The sequence below is a fragment of the Penicillium mononematosum genome, assembly GCF_028829835.1.
Source record: "Penicillium mononematosum strain IBT 11891 chromosome Unknown utg000003l:1.0-8172316.0:1.0-8177699.0, whole genome shotgun sequence".
Taxonomy (NCBI): domain Eukaryota; kingdom Fungi; phylum Ascomycota; class Eurotiomycetes; order Eurotiales; family Aspergillaceae; genus Penicillium; species Penicillium mononematosum.
Genome location: NW_026643273.1, coordinates 2348027 through 2365178, shown reverse-complemented (window position 1 = coordinate 2365178; position 17152 = coordinate 2348027). Strand labels below are relative to the sequence as shown.

General features: G+C 50.9%; 4 protein-coding genes across 4 annotated transcripts; 1 reads left to right on the top strand and 3 right to left on the bottom strand.

Moving 5' to 3' along the window:
* Positions 1 to 1109: 1109 nt before the first annotated feature.
* On the bottom strand, positions 1110 to 1661 carry N7519_005847 (mitochondrial 54S ribosomal protein uL11m; the record flags this gene model as incomplete). The annotated part of the gene is made up of 2 exons (XM_057292623.1): positions 1506 to 1661; positions 1110 to 1442 (listed from the first exon to the last, which is right to left on the bottom strand). The coding sequence occupies exons 1-2, from the start codon at positions 1632 to 1634 to the stop codon at positions 1110 to 1112; spliced, it is 462 nt and encodes a 153-aa protein (XP_057147434.1). The 5' UTR covers positions 1635 to 1661.
* Positions 1662 to 2034: 373 nt separating this feature from the next.
* Positions 2035 to 3442, top strand: N7519_005846 (survival factor 1 family protein; the record flags this gene model as incomplete). The annotated part of the gene is made up of 5 exons (XM_057292622.1): positions 2035 to 2054; positions 2114 to 2329; positions 2414 to 2838; positions 2898 to 3274; positions 3356 to 3442. The coding sequence occupies 5 exons, from the start codon at positions 2035 to 2037 to the stop codon at positions 3440 to 3442; spliced, it is 1125 nt and encodes a 374-aa protein (XP_057147433.1).
* A 518-nt stretch (positions 3443 to 3960) lies between these two features.
* Positions 3961 to 4660, bottom strand: N7519_005845 (uncharacterized protein; the record flags this gene model as incomplete). The annotated part of the gene is made up of 2 exons (XM_057292621.1): positions 3961 to 4407; positions 4463 to 4660. 2 exons carry the CDS (start codon positions 4658 to 4660, stop codon positions 3961 to 3963), a joined length of 645 nt encoding a protein of 214 aa, XP_057147432.1.
* Positions 4661 to 4697: 37 nt separating this feature from the next.
* Positions 4698 to 17112, bottom strand: N7519_005844 (uncharacterized protein; the record flags this gene model as incomplete). The annotated part of the gene is made up of 4 exons (XM_057292620.1): positions 4698 to 6134; positions 6187 to 10300; positions 10353 to 16764; positions 16830 to 17112. 4 exons carry the CDS (start codon positions 17110 to 17112, stop codon positions 4698 to 4700), a joined length of 12246 nt encoding a protein of 4081 aa, XP_057147431.1.
* Positions 17113 to 17152: the final 40 nt, after the last annotated feature.

Sequence of the window (17152 nt, the reverse complement as noted above, 5' to 3'; positions counted from 1 at the left end):
GGAGATGAGGAAGTAAATAAGTAAAGAAGTAAAAGAGAAGAAGAGAAGAGGGGAGTGAGAATCAAGGCCTTAGGCAAACCTGAATTTTGGGGGCGAGTGGGGGGAAGAGAGAGATAACTAGTGAGATACTAAGTTGGCTTCTCTGGACTTTACTTCTTTTTATTTCTCCCTATCTTATTATTTCTTTTTCTTTTTTTTTTCTATTTCATCAAATGAAGATGGGAATACATCCTAGATATACCCCGAATTTTATTAAAAATTCATCTAAAGGAATGGCCTTACCTCATAAGTCGGATGGTCGCGGAGAGTTGAAGATGATGTCGACCCGTGCCGACTTCCCGGTGCTGACCTACGTATCTACGTAGGTACTCCAAGCTTATTACAAAGTACGGAGTACTTACGGACTACTTCATTGGTACAATATGCAGGCCGTACATCGTACATGATCTTGGGTGATCTGGAATATTGCCCGAATGGGGTTAGTAAATCTGGTGACTCCACTAGATTCCATTCCCTCTCTATGGAGTATATGGAGTATATGGAGTGCATAGGGCCAGACCATCTCTCTCCGACTCCCTAGACTCCATTGCCAAGTGGGATGTCTACGTTATACAGTCACACTCTTGGTGCCAAGGTCGGACTGAGTCACACATATGCCAAGTTCTCCGCTCCGCGGAGGTGCTGAAGTCAGTGACCTCATCTATAGTCTCCCAATGTCTTTCTCTTGGCTGTCCAGTCATCACTGAGAAAATGTCCACGGGTATGTCAAATTCAGGGTCTCAGTGTTATGGTGAGATGGGTATGTGGTCACATGCCTCATTTCAATCGCATTGTGATGATTATATGTAGTTTTATATTTGACTTTGGCAAGTCACCAAGTAGTACCCCGGAAGACCCAAGTTTATTAATGCAAAATATCTCTAGAATTGTGATCAACTGATATAGCATACAATCTAGAAAAGAAAAAGATAATCGGTATCGTACAAGGGGAAGAAAATACCCCCAATTTCCCAGAAAACGCCCGGTAATAGGATCCAAATCAAAACAAGTAGGCCCCTTGAAGCACTGCCCGAATGATCAATAATTATACAAGTCTATTGTCCTGATGCTCAAGGGACAACCTGGATACCAATGGACTTGGCCTGAGACATGACACTCTTGCACAATCCCTCCAGGGACAAGCCGGATAACCGCGTCTCGGTGTGCTTGAGCTTAGCGATCTCGTAAACGTGCTTGAGGGAGATCTTGCCACAAAATTCATGGCCAGGATTCATTGCACCACGCAGTCGGTTCTTCCGGGGTTCGACATTGGCCGCGTTGAGCAGGAGGTAGGTGGTGGTCGGAGTGCGGAGTTCAAAGGAGAAGGATCGGTCAGGGCGGACGGTGACACGCGCGGGGATCGGGACGCCGGTGTTGATGTGAGCTGTGCGGGCGTTGAATTCCTAGGGAGGTAGTTAATATATATGAACTGCTAACCCGTGTAAACAGAGTAAACAAAGACCAACCTTGCAGAAGTCCATAGACTTAACACCTTTACTTCCCAGAGCCGGACCAACAGGTGGACTGGGACTGGCCTGACCAGCTCCGACAATGAGCTTAACAAATTGATCCTTGGCCAATACGTTTCGTGCCATGATGAGAATATGTCGAGATAAGTCCCAGAAGGCCAAAAGCAGAGAAGTTGAACGGGAAGATTTGCAGATTTTCAGGCGACGCTGATTGGCCGAGGTGGGAAGCGAGCAAAAGAAGCCCAACGTCATAAGGTACACTCCTTTTCTCTTCTTGTTCGGGAACTTCTTTGGCTTTTAATTCATCTTCCTCATTTTGATCTTGATATTCACAGTATCTAGATCTACTTTCGATTTTCTTCCTTTGAATCGACTATCTGGTGCATCTCCCTCTCATCCGGAGAGTCCCATTGACACCCGAACTAGAACTCTCTCGGGCCCCGCGCGTCGATCTCCCTTCACCTCCCTTTTCCTTTTTTCTTTCTTCTCTAGTTTTTTTTTTATTAATTCCAAACTTATCAAAATCATGAACTGGTTAAAGTCGACGTATGTTCCGATCGACTCCTTCTCTGTTGTGGTTACACTGACCGATTCCATGTTGGTAGTCTCTCCGCCGTGGTGGGCACCGAGGAGCCCATCTATGGCCCAGAGGCCCTCCAGTCTGTTGCGAAGCAGACCGAGACCACTCCCTTCTCCGAAGTGAACAAGGACATTTTGCGCTGGCGCGCATACTCCTACACCAATGTGGAAACCCAGACCTTCTACATCATGGCCGACAACGGGACGGTGGTGTTTGTTCAGGTTATCTACAGCAACATTGTGTAAGGAACTAGTCGAAGCTTGGAGCTTCTACTCTGAAATTAAGACCTGCAGCAGCTGACTCTGACTCTTGATCCCCATTACAGCGGAATCCACACCACCGCCCAGTTCAACGTGAAGATCTTCGACCTCAGCGGAAAGGGCGACAACAAATGGTTCTCGGACCCGCTCTCCAACTTCATGTTCGACGAGAATATGCTCTCCTTCGGCGCCGACAACCTGTCGCTGACCCTCAACGAGGAGGGTGACTCATACACCATCAAGTCCACCGTCAACAGCGGCGCCCAGGTGGATATTAAGTTCTCCCGGACCGCACCCGGTTTCGTCGTCGGCAAGGATGGAACCTCATACTTCGGAACCGACCCCAAAAACCCATGGGGCTCCATGCGTCACGCTTTCTGGCCCCGCTGTGCTGTCGAGGGTAGCATCGCTACCAAGGATCAGACCTACGACCTGGGCGGTCGTGGTGTCTTCATCATGGCTCTGCAGGGCATGAAGCCTCACCACGCTGGTACGGAGCCCTTTACACGAATGAACAAGCAGAACCACCCCATGCTAACAAACGCATAGCCGCCCGCTGGAACTTCATTAACTTCCAGACCCCCACCTACTCCGCCATCATGATGGAGTACACCACTCCCCTTTCCTACGGCTCCACCACGGTCAACGTCGGTGGTATTGTCAAGGACGGCGAGGTCATCTACGCCGGCACAACCAACTCAGTGGCTCACACAGAAACCGGCCAGGACGAGGGCAGTGACTGGCCCGCGCCCAAGTCCATCAAGTGGGAGTGGAGCGGCAAGACAACCGACGACAAGGCGCTCACAGCCGAGGTGAACGGCGCCCTCGGTTCGCGACTGGATCGCATCGACGTTATGGCCGAGGTGCCAGGCTTCATTAAGAGCATCGCTGGCAGTGTTGCCGGTACTCGGCCGTACATCTTCCAGGTATGCACCTTTTTCGCTTCCGATTTTCTTATGTAATGGCAAAAGAACAGCATCTAACTCTCGCACAGTACTCCCCCCCAGGAGAAGCTTTCATTGAAGCTGAAGCTCGGCGACGAGGAGATCACCGAGGAGGGAACCATGTTCTCCGAGTCCACCTTCATCTCGTAAAGGCCCCGCTTAACTCGCGTACATAGGACCTCATTCTCCCCTGCGGGACCTGATTGTTGGCGTTCATTGTGATGATTTTCGTGATGCTACATTTATGTCTAGAGGATCGGCTTGACTCCTTTCCTCATACGGACCAGATAATCCACAGACTGTATACATGATACTTAATGCTATTTTGACAATATCCTGAAAATACCTAGGTAGCTACCGAAGGAGAAAAGTACACTTGGGTTCGTTGGGACCCGTAATAGAGTGATACATGTAGGATGCGACGAGGTGAAAGTCACAAGTGATTGCACAGCAAAGATCGGACATTTCCGATGCTGATGTTCAAAATAATAGTAAAATGTACAAAGAAAGATGCCAGCTGGATACAGTACAATTGAACTCAGAATTGAACTCAGAACAAGAAATAGAAATCCGCCAGCGGTGTTTACGCCTTCCCGCCAACAGTAGAACAAAAAGCACAAGCCTTCTGGGAACTTTGAGAAGAACAAAGTAAACAGAACAGGTACAGATCAGTTATCGACCATCAACTGCTCTCCTTCATCAAGAAGAGTCGTGACCCGCGAGAGATCAGAAATCATCTTACGGCCATGGCCGACCAGCAAGAGCTTCTCGGCATTGGCAGGGAGACCCAGGTAGGTAGGAGGCTCACGCTCCGGCAGGTTGTTAACCCAGGCGACGAAGTCGCGCATGCTAGTTGTCTCCGGCAGCGTCAAAAGGTCGTCATTCTCCACACCCGAGACGAGCTTGTAGCCGTCTTCGAAGGCGGCGGGTGTAAGGAAGCTATTGACCAAGTTCTCGAGCTGTTGGTAGTCGCCTGCGTCGTCGATTTTACCACCGTACATCTCTGCAACAAGAGTGCGGATCATCTCCCACGGAATCTTCTGCGGAGCAACGTTGGAACGGCCTTGGGACACTGAATCGACCCAATGGTCGATGATGTAGGCAGAGCATTCGTACTGGAGGGAAAATGTTAGCGTGTTTATGAAGAAGAATTGGATGTAGGGTACTTACGTCGCTGTCGTTGAACTCCCAGAAGCCCTTCCATCCAAGACTTGGTGCATAGCGGAGTCTTTCCTGGACGACGGCGTGCAAGAAGCAGAGCAAGAGATAGACACGGGCTTTTTCGACGGGAGCCTTGCTGGCTCGGACATTCAGTGAGGAGAGGGAATCCTTCATGTTTGCACGCACACCGGCAGGCTGTTCGTACATCAGCACACGCGAGGCCCGGATCAAATTGACAGGGATCTTAGGGCTGAGACTCCATGGACAAGAAGAGGCGGAATTCCTTGTGTGGCTTGAGGGAATCCAGTCGCTTCTCAAGACTCTGTAGCCAAGCGGGCGCCAGATGGACGTTCTTGACCAGCACCCAGTTACCGACCGCGGCTGCGTTGCTGATGGCCTTGTCGGCGCTTTCGAGACCTTCGTTAGAACCCATGGCGATGTTGGCGCAGGTTGCGCGTGTGGCTTCGACAAGAGCGTCGACCTTGTAACTGGCATCGAAGCCAGGGCTGGAGCTGAGCGCGATGGGCCTGGTTGCAGTGACTTGGTCAACTACATCCTTTAAATCGGCGCCGCCCTCGAAGAGCTCGCGGCCGAACACCGCCCCGATGAAACGCTCGGCGGTGGGCACAAATCGGTCCATGCGGCAAATCTTGACAAGGAGCAAGGACCGAAGGAGCTGGTCGAGTTGCGAGACACTCTCGTCCCACATAACCGGAATGAAGTTCTCTGCAAGCTCCTCGCCGAAGAAGCGATCCCACTGTTCTTGCGCGACGTTTGGAACATGCTCTTTGAAGAGGGACATGTTGGCCAACTTCGTCATCACTTGGTCGCGGGCGTCCACGACGGTTGAAAGATCCGTGCCCTCTACTGTCTCATCTAGGACGCGGTCGAGAATGGTCCTATCCATTGGGAAGGGAGTAGCTTGAGCAAGCAGGATGGCAAGTGTGATGCGATCCTTTTGAACGAGACCCAGTGAGGTTCGTTGATAGGTGTTGATAAACAAGTCCCTAAGAATAATTTGGACACGCGCAGCATGGTCCTTCTCTTGAGCAAGGCGTTTGTTCTGGTAGAGAACAGAGTTGAAAATATCGACAAAGTACTGCAGAGAGAACTGGTAGAAGTGGTTGATGTGGTGAAGCTGTTCTAGAACCGCAAAGACGGCGCTGCATGAACGGGCAATGATGCTGTAGTTCTGCGTCACGTTGTCGACCTCGAGCATAACGCCTTCAGTCTGGTCCATCTTCAAAGAAATATCCGCAGCTTCCTTCTTTAGAGTCTCGAGAGTTTCAATGACATTGTCATCATCGAGAATGTTACCACGGGACTCGTTGAGAGCTTGCAAGAGACGCTTCTCGAGTTGTCGAAGGTGGACCTTGAACTCTCCTTGCATTTTGACGAGATTGTTGCGGCGTTCATCCACATCGGGCCTCTCGAATTTCAGGACATCATTCAAAGACTGCGTTTGCAAGCTGCTCTGGGTAACAGTGAAGTTGACGAAGGTGGTACGACTGCAAATATCCGGCGGGAACGAGGCAGATGGATCCCGGGTCGATAGGAAGAGCTTGAAGGATGGCGAGAAATCGATTTCTTGCTTGCCCAATTGAATGAGGACACGGCCACCAGTCTTCTGGTATTCCTTGTTGAGAACGTGATTGAGAATAGGATCCAGGTGCTCGGCATCCTGGATAAGGATGGGGTTTCCGAAAACGCAACGCGCTCTCCAATTGCTTGACAAAGGAATCGTCCAAGAAGCTCGTGACAGTAAGCTTGCGTTCTTTGCTTTCCTTCTGTAAGAATTCTGTAATACGACCAGATGGATCAACAATAAGCGGGTATCTGTTGAATCTCTTGAGAATGATGGCGTTCTCCGTGCAAAGGTCATCGACGGGAAGAGAATGACTCTGCCAGGTTAGACGCTCATCAGCATTGGACAAGTATTCCGTGATGGGGTTGTGGGGCTTGAAGTGAATGCCGGAGGCCCCCAGTTGGTGGAGCCAGTCCTCAGTCATTGCCTTACGGAATTGCTGATCGTACAGACCAGCATATGCAAGGAATGCAGCTGCAATGAGGACATCACCAACAAGGGTGCTGATCTGAGTTTCGAATGACTTGCTCCCGTCTTCCCAGCGGACACGCTCAGAGGACAAACTATCGAGCAAACGGACACTGCGATCGACCTTGAACTGAACTCGACTCATCTCGGTCTTGATCGCCTGCGTCTCACTGATAAGGGCCGCGTACTCGGCCTTGTAGGTAGCGATGCTGCTTTCAAGGTCGTTGATGGTATTTTCGATGGCCTGAGCTTCGGCCTTGGTTTGCAGGGCCTGCTCCTCGAGTTGATCCACCTCCTCGCGCAGAGGACCAACACGATCAAGAATTGCAGAGTAGTTAACCTGGGCTTCGACCCATTGCACCAGAGGACCACAAGCCTTACTAGCGCGGTTGACTCGCTCATATGTGAAGTCTTCCTTCGAGAGGAACTCATTCTGCATCTTGGTACGGTGCCTGCGCGTCATCTGGCGCTCATTGTCGTAGTTGACGATACTGGCAATAAAATCATCCCGACGAATGAGACCTTGGATTGTTTTCCAACTGTCGACGGTATGACCGAGGAGTGTGCATACGGCTTCCAGCGCAAGTCGGACGCTGGCCGGAGGGTTACCCATGGATCGAACTTCAGTGAGGTGTTGACGCTTGATGTTGCTGACACTCTTCTGGGCTTCCAGGACGGCGGGTTCAGCCCGGGCCAGGTCGTTCAGGACAACTTCTTTCCGAGTTGCCACTTCCTTCTCTTGTATCTCCAACGCTGCCTGCACTTCCAATGAAACGTGCTTCCGCTGTTCCGCCTCCTGCTGGTCAGCGACCATACGCTGCAATTTCTCGTTTGCTTCCGTGTCTTTCTTCTCCAATTGTGTCTTCTTTTCTGCGAGACTAGCTCGAAGGTCGCTCACTTTGTCGACGGTGTCGTGGAGTTTTTCGAGACCAATGTTCAAGTGGCGCTGTTGTTCCTCGAGATCCTCCCGTTTCTCGTTGAATAGCCTGACGTACTGCGCAACAAAGTCGAGATAATGGCGAGGGGTAAGGAAAGTCGCCCGGCCCTGTTGCTTCTGAAGCCGCCCATTGAAGCGATGCAAAGAGTGGTGAATATAAACCATGGAGTTGACAACAGTGTCTCTGTGTGATGCCGGGAGAGCCAACTCGCGGTACGCCACTGGGATGCTATCAGGCGAGACGAAGTTTGGCTTGTCCAGGTCGACCGATTGAGTGAGCTCGGAGCCAACCTGGAACAGGGCTTGGTCAGACCAGTCACCCATCCAGTTCAGCACACAACGGTTGAACAATGCGGGACTAGTAGCTGCCTTCGAAGACAGGCCCTCCTCTGGCGGGTTCATGGTAAACACAACGTGCAGGTTCTTCACAATTTGCGACGTGAACCACTTGTATAGCTCCTCCTGGGAATCCAGGAGCAAGCCTTGACGCTGGGCACCCTCTTTACAAGCAGTCATCAAGGAGGAGAATTCATCGCCCTCGAAGAGACCAGGGACTTCTGCGTTTGCAAGCAAAGTGTTCATGCGTTCCAGGAACCCAGAGTCAAGGACGTTTGATTCGTCCATAATGAAACAGATCTTTTCGCCCTTACATCCTGCCCGGCGAAGAACGCTGCGAAGATCATCATCGAAATCTTCCGAAGAGTACTTTCCGTGTACCTTGATCTGGAAGACCTTCAGACCATTCATCCAAGCGACGAAGCGAGATAGGGTTGTCTTTCCACTTCCGCTCACACCGATAAGAATGAGATGACCTTGGGGCTGGCGGAAGACTCGATCGATACGTAGCGCGTGCTCAAGGACATCGTTGAACAACACAAGCGGAACATCCACCTCTTCTTCGCAGAAGGTTCTTAGACGTGCCTTCACGAAGTCACGTAGACTCTCCTGTTCGACAGGCACGTAGTTCTTAGACAGCCAGTTGGAGAACAGGATCGGGCCCTTGAGTGCTTCTTGGTCATCGATTGTAGGGAAATGTTCCAAGGCAATCCGGCGAATAGCGTCTGCAGTCCAAGCTCTCTCGTCTTCATCCACGAGTCTGTCCTGGAATAGACGCAGGGCTTCGTGCGCCCAAATGCGGACCAGGCCTTCAACAGTAAGAGTTTCAAGTGGTTTGATGGCCTCGTACAAACCGCGAACCCATCTGGTGAGCTCACGAGGCGAGTACACGTAGTGTGGCTGGATTTGGGGCGTGAAGCGGGATTGGGACTCGAGGTAGAACTGAACCATAGCCCTAGTGAGGGCCTCGGAGTATCCACGTAGCAACGGAAGGATCTTAAGCACAGCAGAGTTGAACGTGCCATAAATCTGGTTGAGAGAGATTTCACCGGGGTAGTCAACCATGATTAGGGGCGCGTGACGCAGGAATCTTTCGGCCATCGGCGTACGACCAGCATCCGTAGGAGGGTTACAGGCACCAACAAATTGAATGCGATCCAGAGTGACCCATGTCTTATCAGTAGTTCTCCAGAAGCCATTCTGCTCCACAAGTTGGCGCAGGAAGGAGATAGCGCGCTGAGTGCCATAGCGATCAGGGGCTGGAAGGTTGATTTCGTCACAGAAAATGACAAGCCAGCGGCCGATCTGGTTCGGAGACATTACCACGCCATTAAGAGTCTTCTTGTACTCACAGTACTGCTCAAAGGTCTTGATCAAGAGGTCAGGTGTGGTGGCACTCGAGAAATTGAGACCGACAACCTCCATGTTCGGGAGCTTCCGGAGCGCGGCGAACAATGTCATGGTCTTACCGGATCCAGGAGGACCACAAAGCAACAAGGGCTTATGCTCAGCAAGCCACGAATATAGCACATCCTCATGGCGGACAGTATCGACCGTGGGAATGATGACGTCGGTTTGAGTGACGGAATGTGTGTTTATATCAATCGTGGGCACCTGTGACTGCCAGCTGGTCCAGTCAGACTTGGGAAGAATGACATCGTAGTCAATAAGAGATGAATCGCCGTCCGGCGGAAGATCGATAGTAGACATTCCGGTGATGTATTTTCCGAATGCCTTGCGGTCATTTAGTGGGCAATCACCGGTGAAAGACCAGACCAGTGTCAGAAGAAGCTTCTTGGACATATAGGACTCGATCTGTTCAGGGTCCAGAGGGAAGTCTGGATGCTGGACATTGTATTCGAGGATGTTTCGGCAGGCCTTGTTCAACAAGCTGAAGAGAGTGTTGAGAGCACGGATATCCGTAAATTCCATGATATGGTTGTATTTCTTGGCTTCCTCCAAAGCCTTAAGAACCAGGTCATCGACTTCCAGGAACTGTTTGAGAATTGTTGCAACTGTGTCCTGGGCATCCTGCGTCCGGACTGCTGCTGTTCCTGCAGGTGCGCTGTCTTCATCCAGGTCTTCGAATGTCTTCGTCCTGAGGCTTTCAACGTAGTTGGAAATCATCATGGTTGGAGTCACAGTGTCGGCATTGAACCACACCATACCGCAACGACTGACGGTGGCGAGCGTGGCATACTTCAAGCTTTCAACTTCGAACATAATGCGAACATTGGGAGGCAGATTGAGACGTTCTCCGTTGGGAAGAGTGAGGAGTTTGTTGTCATCTAGAACACTGTTCAAGTTCTCAACCCACTCAGGGTCAACATCTCCATCGAAAACAATCCAATGGCGTTTGCTGTCCTCGCCTCGCAGGTTGTCCACGATCTTTCTAAGAATCCCAGTGAAGAGACCGTCCGTCCATTCGCGGGTAGTGCTGTCAAGGTTACCATAGAGAGACTCCTTAGACATGACCTTGGAGTCGATGATGTGGGAGACCCCCCTCAATGCCCTCAACGCGCTGCATCGCTTGCAGTAGAATTTTCCAGGCCGCCGATTTACCGGCACCCGACTTGCCAACCATCATGACACCGTGGTGGATGCATTGGATTTGGTAGAGTTGCAGTGCCTTAGTGATCCACATCTCACTGTCGACGAGATGTTGCTCTTTGGTAGCAATGTCACGGATCGCCTGGGTGAGTTTCTCGAAGCTGGCAGGCACATAATCCACGCCAGCGAAGTCTTCCACCTGAATTTCCATCATGATCTCCACGTCTTCTCTGATAAGCTTAGGAGCGATTGTCTCCCGGAGACTTTGGACAATAATTTGAGGCTCGATAACATCGTCGGGGCCTAGCTCCCCTTCGGCGTTGGCAAGACGAGCGCGCTTAAGACCACCGGAGCTAACAAGCACACTCTTCAATGCACGGAGTCCAAAGTCATAATGAGCCTGTTTCGAGAGTCGGGAAGCACAGTGGTCGAAGAAGGGAACTGTCTGCTTGGAGAGAGGCTTGGCCTGCTTGAAACCTTGGGAGAAAAGCATCACTTCCGCAATTAGTTCCTTATCAGGTTTAGACATGGCAACACTGCGGAACAGCTTCTTCAAGTTGTCTGGCAAGTTGGAACGGCCAGCGTAACCAGGGTTCATGGTAATGAAAATTCCGGTGTTGGAGTTCACAGCAAGCCGTCTCCCGACCAGTTCAATTTGGGACTTCTCGCCCTCCCCGCCAGTCTTCAAACCAATTTGGATGTTCTGAATCTGCTGGGAGACAGCTGACAGAATACGTTCTTCCAGACGGTTGAACTCGTCAAAGCAACCCCACGCACCGACCTGGCAGATACCGAGGAAAATCCGACCCATTGCTTGGAAATCGAAAGTGTCATCACAACAGAAGACAAGGGTGAAACGTCCAAGTTGCAGGCCCAATGCTTTGACTGACTCAGTCTTTCCGGTACCAGCAGGGCCATACGGCGAGCCACCCAGTCGCTGGCAAAGAGCCTGAGTAAGGGTGAGGAAACAACGATCTGTGAGAGGCGTGCGGACAAGACGCTCAGGCACACCCAGATACTCGAATCCGTAGGCGAGCTTAGCGTTGGCCATGTGGACATACAGGCGCTCCAAGAAATCGCCTGAATTGTTGAAGACATAACGCATCTGGAGAAGCCAATGGTAGTGCGTGGGTGTCGTAGCATTAAGACTTATAAGCTTGGAGATGCAGTCGCGCTGGTGAACGAATTCCGTGATCATATGCTCACACTTCTTGCGGGTGATCGGATCGAGTTCACCAAGCACCGTGGCAGCCAGCAACTCAAGTATCCGAACTTCGGAACCGTGCAACGCGGGGAGAGTTGTACCCCCTTCTTCCAAGGAATGTTGCACTGCGTTGGTCCAAGTGACCTGACTAGCGAGGACCACAATCTGAGCCGGGTAGTTAGATAAGAAGTCACTGAAACCCGTTGGATCCACATCGCTGCTATGGTAAAGAACTCCGAATTGTTCAACGGCCTCGCCGAGAAGCTCTGCCAGAGTTAACTTCATGCTTGTCTCTAGCGCGGAGAGCCAGTCATTGATCCGAGGAGTCTTGAGGAGGTTGACCTCTTTCTTCAAACGGACTTCTTCGCCCTCCTTGGAGGTGAATGCGACAATGTTGTTATCGTCATCCATGACAAGGCCTGACATTCCAGCAAACATCTTCTTGAAATGCTTGGCGACGCGGAAGATGTCATTACTGTTACCAATAATCTCCAACAGATCCTCATCTCCAACAAAGTAGAAGCGAGGGAACGAGACACGTTCGCGCTCCAAGTATTCACCAAGCGCCTTTTGGATTTTGTTGAGCAAATCAGCCAGTCTCTCCAAGGACTTCTGGACATCGACAATTGCGAGAATATCCAAAACGAAGGGTGACTTGTACACCTTCTTCATGACAGTAAAGAATTCGGAATTAATATTCTGGAAACGTCCCGATTCCAAAGGAAGAAGATGCTTGATGTCGGCGTTGCCGGTGAAGACGCCTTCCAGATAGACCCATTGTCGCTGGACATCGATCCAGACGTCGAAAAGAACATGGACTCGGTTCAGTTTATCTTCCCATGCTGTGGCTTCTTCTTCGAATTCTTTGTAGTACGGAGAATGTCTCATGGCCTGGAGGGAGTTCAGATTCTCGCTGCATTTGGCGAAAAGATCGTCAAAGCCTTTGATCAGGCGGCATTTGTTCTGATAGTGGACCAGGTCCAGAGAATAGTTTTGCCAAGTCTCGCGAACAGACTTCAGGAATTCCTCTAATGCCATCTCACCCTGTGCCTGTGCGATGATACCACGAATGATGGAATCGCTTGACGCAAGTTGTAGATCCCAGACATCACCAAGAGTCAAAGAGACAAGAGAGAAACGCTTGTCGGGTTTAAGACTCTTGTAAATTTTGTGCCAGTGTCTTTCCTTGACGGCTTCAGATTTCATGTCTGACAAAAGGGAGTTCACTTTCAGCAACTGTCGAAGAACATTCTGAATGTGTTCAAAGGCAGCATATTGTCTCATGCGACTGGGCATCTCCTTGGTCATTTTGATCAAATTGTCGAGAGACTGTCGGAGTTTTCTGGGTTGCACGCTGGTCCACAGCCCATCGCGCAGGTCATTGAGGCTATTCCAGATAGTTGCTAGAGCAGCCCAGACAGACATGAAGTCCTGGACCTCCTCAAGGATAGGGGGCAGTGATGACTCGGAACTTGGGGGAAGATCAAGAGCTTCCTTGGCCTTTGACACCATCTCAAACTCAGACTGGAGAGCCTCGAGGCGAGACTGGAAAGAGCTTAGGGTACGAGATGCTTCCTCAGGTGGAATAGTGCCAGAAACCGGCTTCTCATCATTCCATTGGCCAATAACTTCAGCAATCTTGCCGGCAATAACATGGTCTTCAGCGCTAATCTTTGCACGCAGGCCTTCGGTTTGCTCGTTGACAATTTTGCTCTTGCGGCTGAGCAGCTCGTTGAGGGCTGCCCATTCACCATCAACATTCTCAACATGAAGCCAGTCATACGGGAACTGGTAGCGTTGGCGGGCGAGTGTGGTTTGACCTTGGCGGAAGAGATCGACCTCGGGCTCCCAGACTCGAGTCTTCCGTTTGCACTGCTGAACAATGGTAATGAAAGACACGGCATGCGCCGTCGAAGAGGCCTCCAGGGTTTGGCCTTCCAAGTCCCTGCGGGCAGCAGCAATCTCGGAATGAACCTCTCTCATGCGGCCGCCAAGCTTGGAACCGAACTTCACGAGGATCTCGTGCTGCCACTGGTCGTATTTGGCATTGACCTTGGTTTGAACTTGCTCGTAATCAATCCTGATGTTTCCGAAGCCGCGGCTGACTTCAGAAGTATCGAATGTAGCCCGACTCTTTCTGATTTCCTGAAGAAGCTGAAGCCATTGAGACAGATCATCTCCCAGGATCTCGTAGACCTGCTCAGACCGAAGATCCCAAAGTGATTGGAACTGCAGCCACTTATCGACATACTCGGAGACATCCTTCACTCTCGACTCGACAACATTGTAGACTTCATTGAGCTCATCGGTGCAAGTTTGCGGGAGGTTGGAGAAACAGACTTCGGACAGGCGAACATTTTGCACGACGATGGAGATCTGGTAACGCGAGGGTTTGATCTTTTCTAGATTGCAAATTACGCCGAGCCATGCATCAAAGTGGGAGAACCAGCTTGCGCGCGCGAATTGCAACGGTGGATCCAGGTGGAGGACTTGGTTTTTCATCAGAATCTCGTGGAAGAGTTCAGGGAACTGGATCTTGTAATTCAAAGCATCCGTCTCGGCCGCCGCCAGTTGATGATGAGAAGTGGTCGAGTTTTCATTGTTGGTGCCTTGGAAGGTGGTGATCCACTCACGCACAGCGCGAAGAAGTCGATCTCGCAGAATTGACTCAATCTTCCCATTAAGTTCGGCAACCCAGTATCCAAGGTTCACGTAGTTTTCTAGGTTAAGCTTATCAACAGCAACTTGGATGCTGTCCAAGCGCTGCTTGAAAGCTGATGCATCGTATGGGCATGTCTTGAGTTCATGGATCGACTTCTGAATGTTCTCGTTGATAGTGTCAAGTACGGTGGTTTTCGTCTGAAGTGTAGATGCTGAAATGGCAAACTCGCGGACAAATTGGACATGCTTGCTTTCAGAACGACCAGGCAAAGACGCCTCAATGGCACCATTTGCCAATGCCGACTGCTTAACGTGCAGCTCGTAAGAGTGGACAAAAGACTCCCAACGGAGAGGAATACCCTTAGCAACCATTATCTGTACATCATTCATGTAGCCGTTGAGAAGCATATTAACATCGGTCATCGACGCGATTGCTCGATTCGTCTGCAACAGAGTACGGACACTTTCCATCAGGCTGATAGCGTAGGGGTAAACACGCTTCGCCTCCTTGGAGATATTGCTGACAGCATGAGGAACCTGGAAGTTGAGCCAGATAAGATTGCGGACCTCCTTGAAGAGAGCAATGATCTGAGCATCGAAGTTGACTGCAAGCTCCAAAACGTTTCCTGCGGACCGGTTGCGCACGACATTAAACAGCCGTCCAGCGATTGTAAAATGGCGTCGTTGAACATCCCACAGCCATGACTCGAAGACAGGTCGGGTGTCGAGCTTCTTGCGGAACAAGTTACCCTCATTCTGCAACTTCTGGCCCTCCGCGTGTAGGTGCCAGTTTTCACCGAGGACGTTTTCGACCTTGCGCATGTAGCCATTAAGCTGATGTTCAATCTGGCGAGTCCAGATAATGGCACCCGACACGGGTGGCAGGTCCCGTAATTGGGCCATAGCATGAGCCTCCGAATTACCGTACTGTTGCTTGAAGCGCTCATGCAAAGCACTGATGTCCCGCTTGACATTGTCAATAAGCTGCGTTTGATATTCGCCAATTGCACCTCGAATCTTGGGACGAACGAGAAGGGCGTTGAACTTCGAGAAAACACGGAACATCTCATTGGCATTCCTGGCGGTCGCCAAGCGGTCACGTAGGCGAGCAATGATAGAATTCTCAACGCGGGAAGTACGTTCACTGTAGGCAATTTCGGCCTGCTCCCAGGTGAGAGATCCCTCCGGTGAAACATCCAACACGTCCACGTTCTTGAGAGCAGCGTAGGCGTGCGCAACTTCCTCCACAGCATCAACATCACCAATCTCCTCGACGATCACAGCGCCGTCAGCGTCAACTCCAGCTCCATTCTCAGCAGATGAAGAACTGTTGGGTCCGAGGACGTTGATAATGGTTTTCTGAAGTTGTTCATGGTTAATCCTGAAGGTGTCAACATACTTCACCCGCTCGCGGGTTTTGTCGTGTCTCGCATTGATTTTGATTGGAATGAATTTCTCGTTACGGCGCCGTGTCGATTCACGCGCAACGTTTGTGAATTCCTTCAAGTTCTCGTCCCAAGTACGCCAGATCGCTTGTGTGGTCTTCATCAAGGACCGGAACTCGCGGTAATCCAGGTGCAAGATCGTACGTCCAGTGATAAGCTCATGGATCTTCTTATCAAGATCCCCCGAGATGGCTTCGACAAGTGAAAGTGCCCGCTTGATGGGGTAGGGGCAAATCTTCAACTTCTTATTCAGGTGAGTGAAAATCAAGTTCAGTGATTCCTGGACCTTTTGCAAGGAAGTCGCAGACAGGAGTTCATCGAGAGGGAAGTCTCGCATCAGCTGGTTGTACTTCTGGACCAATTCGGTGGCCTCTTTCAGCCCAGTGTCCGCCACGAAACTGAGGGTCGGCTGGTACCGTTTCGCATGGCGGAGAATGTCCATAGTCAACCGAACACCCTCGCTTTGGAGCTGAGCATCGATTCCCTCTAGGGCAGCCTCTAGAGACAGCCAGAAGTTGACCTCAGGAGAAGCAGATTCGCTATCTGGGTCTCGGGACATCTTAGTGATCGTCTGGATGGATCTAATCCAACCGTTCACAACATTTTGAATGCTGTTTGTGAAAGCGCTGCTCTCCAGTACAGTTGACGGGATCAACTCGACCGATGGTTTGATACCACGCGCTTCCGCATCCTTCAGGGCAGCCTGTACCACTTCGTGAAGAGGAAGGTTCAGAGCGGGGATCTCCACATTCTGCTGAAGGTGCATCAAACCCAGCTCCAGGTCTGCGAATCTCTTCTTTGTTCCCGGGATACCAGTCTTCGCCTCCGTGTCCGTCTTCGATTTCGTACCGACTGCCGTCTCCTGGCTGCGAGTGTAGGATTCGAAATAAGGACTAAGACCATGGTGTATCATCAGATGTAAGATCTGGTAGGGCGACATGGAATTCCCCTGCTGGGCGGTGGTATTGCTGAGAGAAGCGGGACCAGGAAGATTCATGACTTGGACCTGCGACGCTATCGGAAGACTCATGTCGATTGGAGCAGGCCGTTTGATGATAGCCACCGAAGACACTGTTGTAGGAGCGGACGAGATATCGGAGGAGAGGTTGTAGACATATTGCACCGCTATTTCTTCGCCGGCATAATTAGCATCATATCCTCCAACGTCTAAACACTTCGCTTTGACTTACCTTGGTCCTCCGTTTCGCCGTTGGTTTCCTCCATTGTCACAATATCCTTTTGCACATAGAGTGCGACTTGCGATTCCGAGGCGAATCGCGTACACCGTTGCAGTGTTTCATTGTATTTTGATTCCGAAAGCAAGCTCCCAGCGCTTTCCAACTCGGACCTCTGGGCTCCCAGAGTCACCTGGAGCACTTCGGTCAAGTACTGAATTACCGCACCGGAATCGACCAAAGCTGGGGTCTCTGGTGCCGAGGCACCATTTGGCACGCCTGATGAGGCGACCTCCATTATGCCGAAATTATTATGACGAGTTCGAAATGTTCATCAG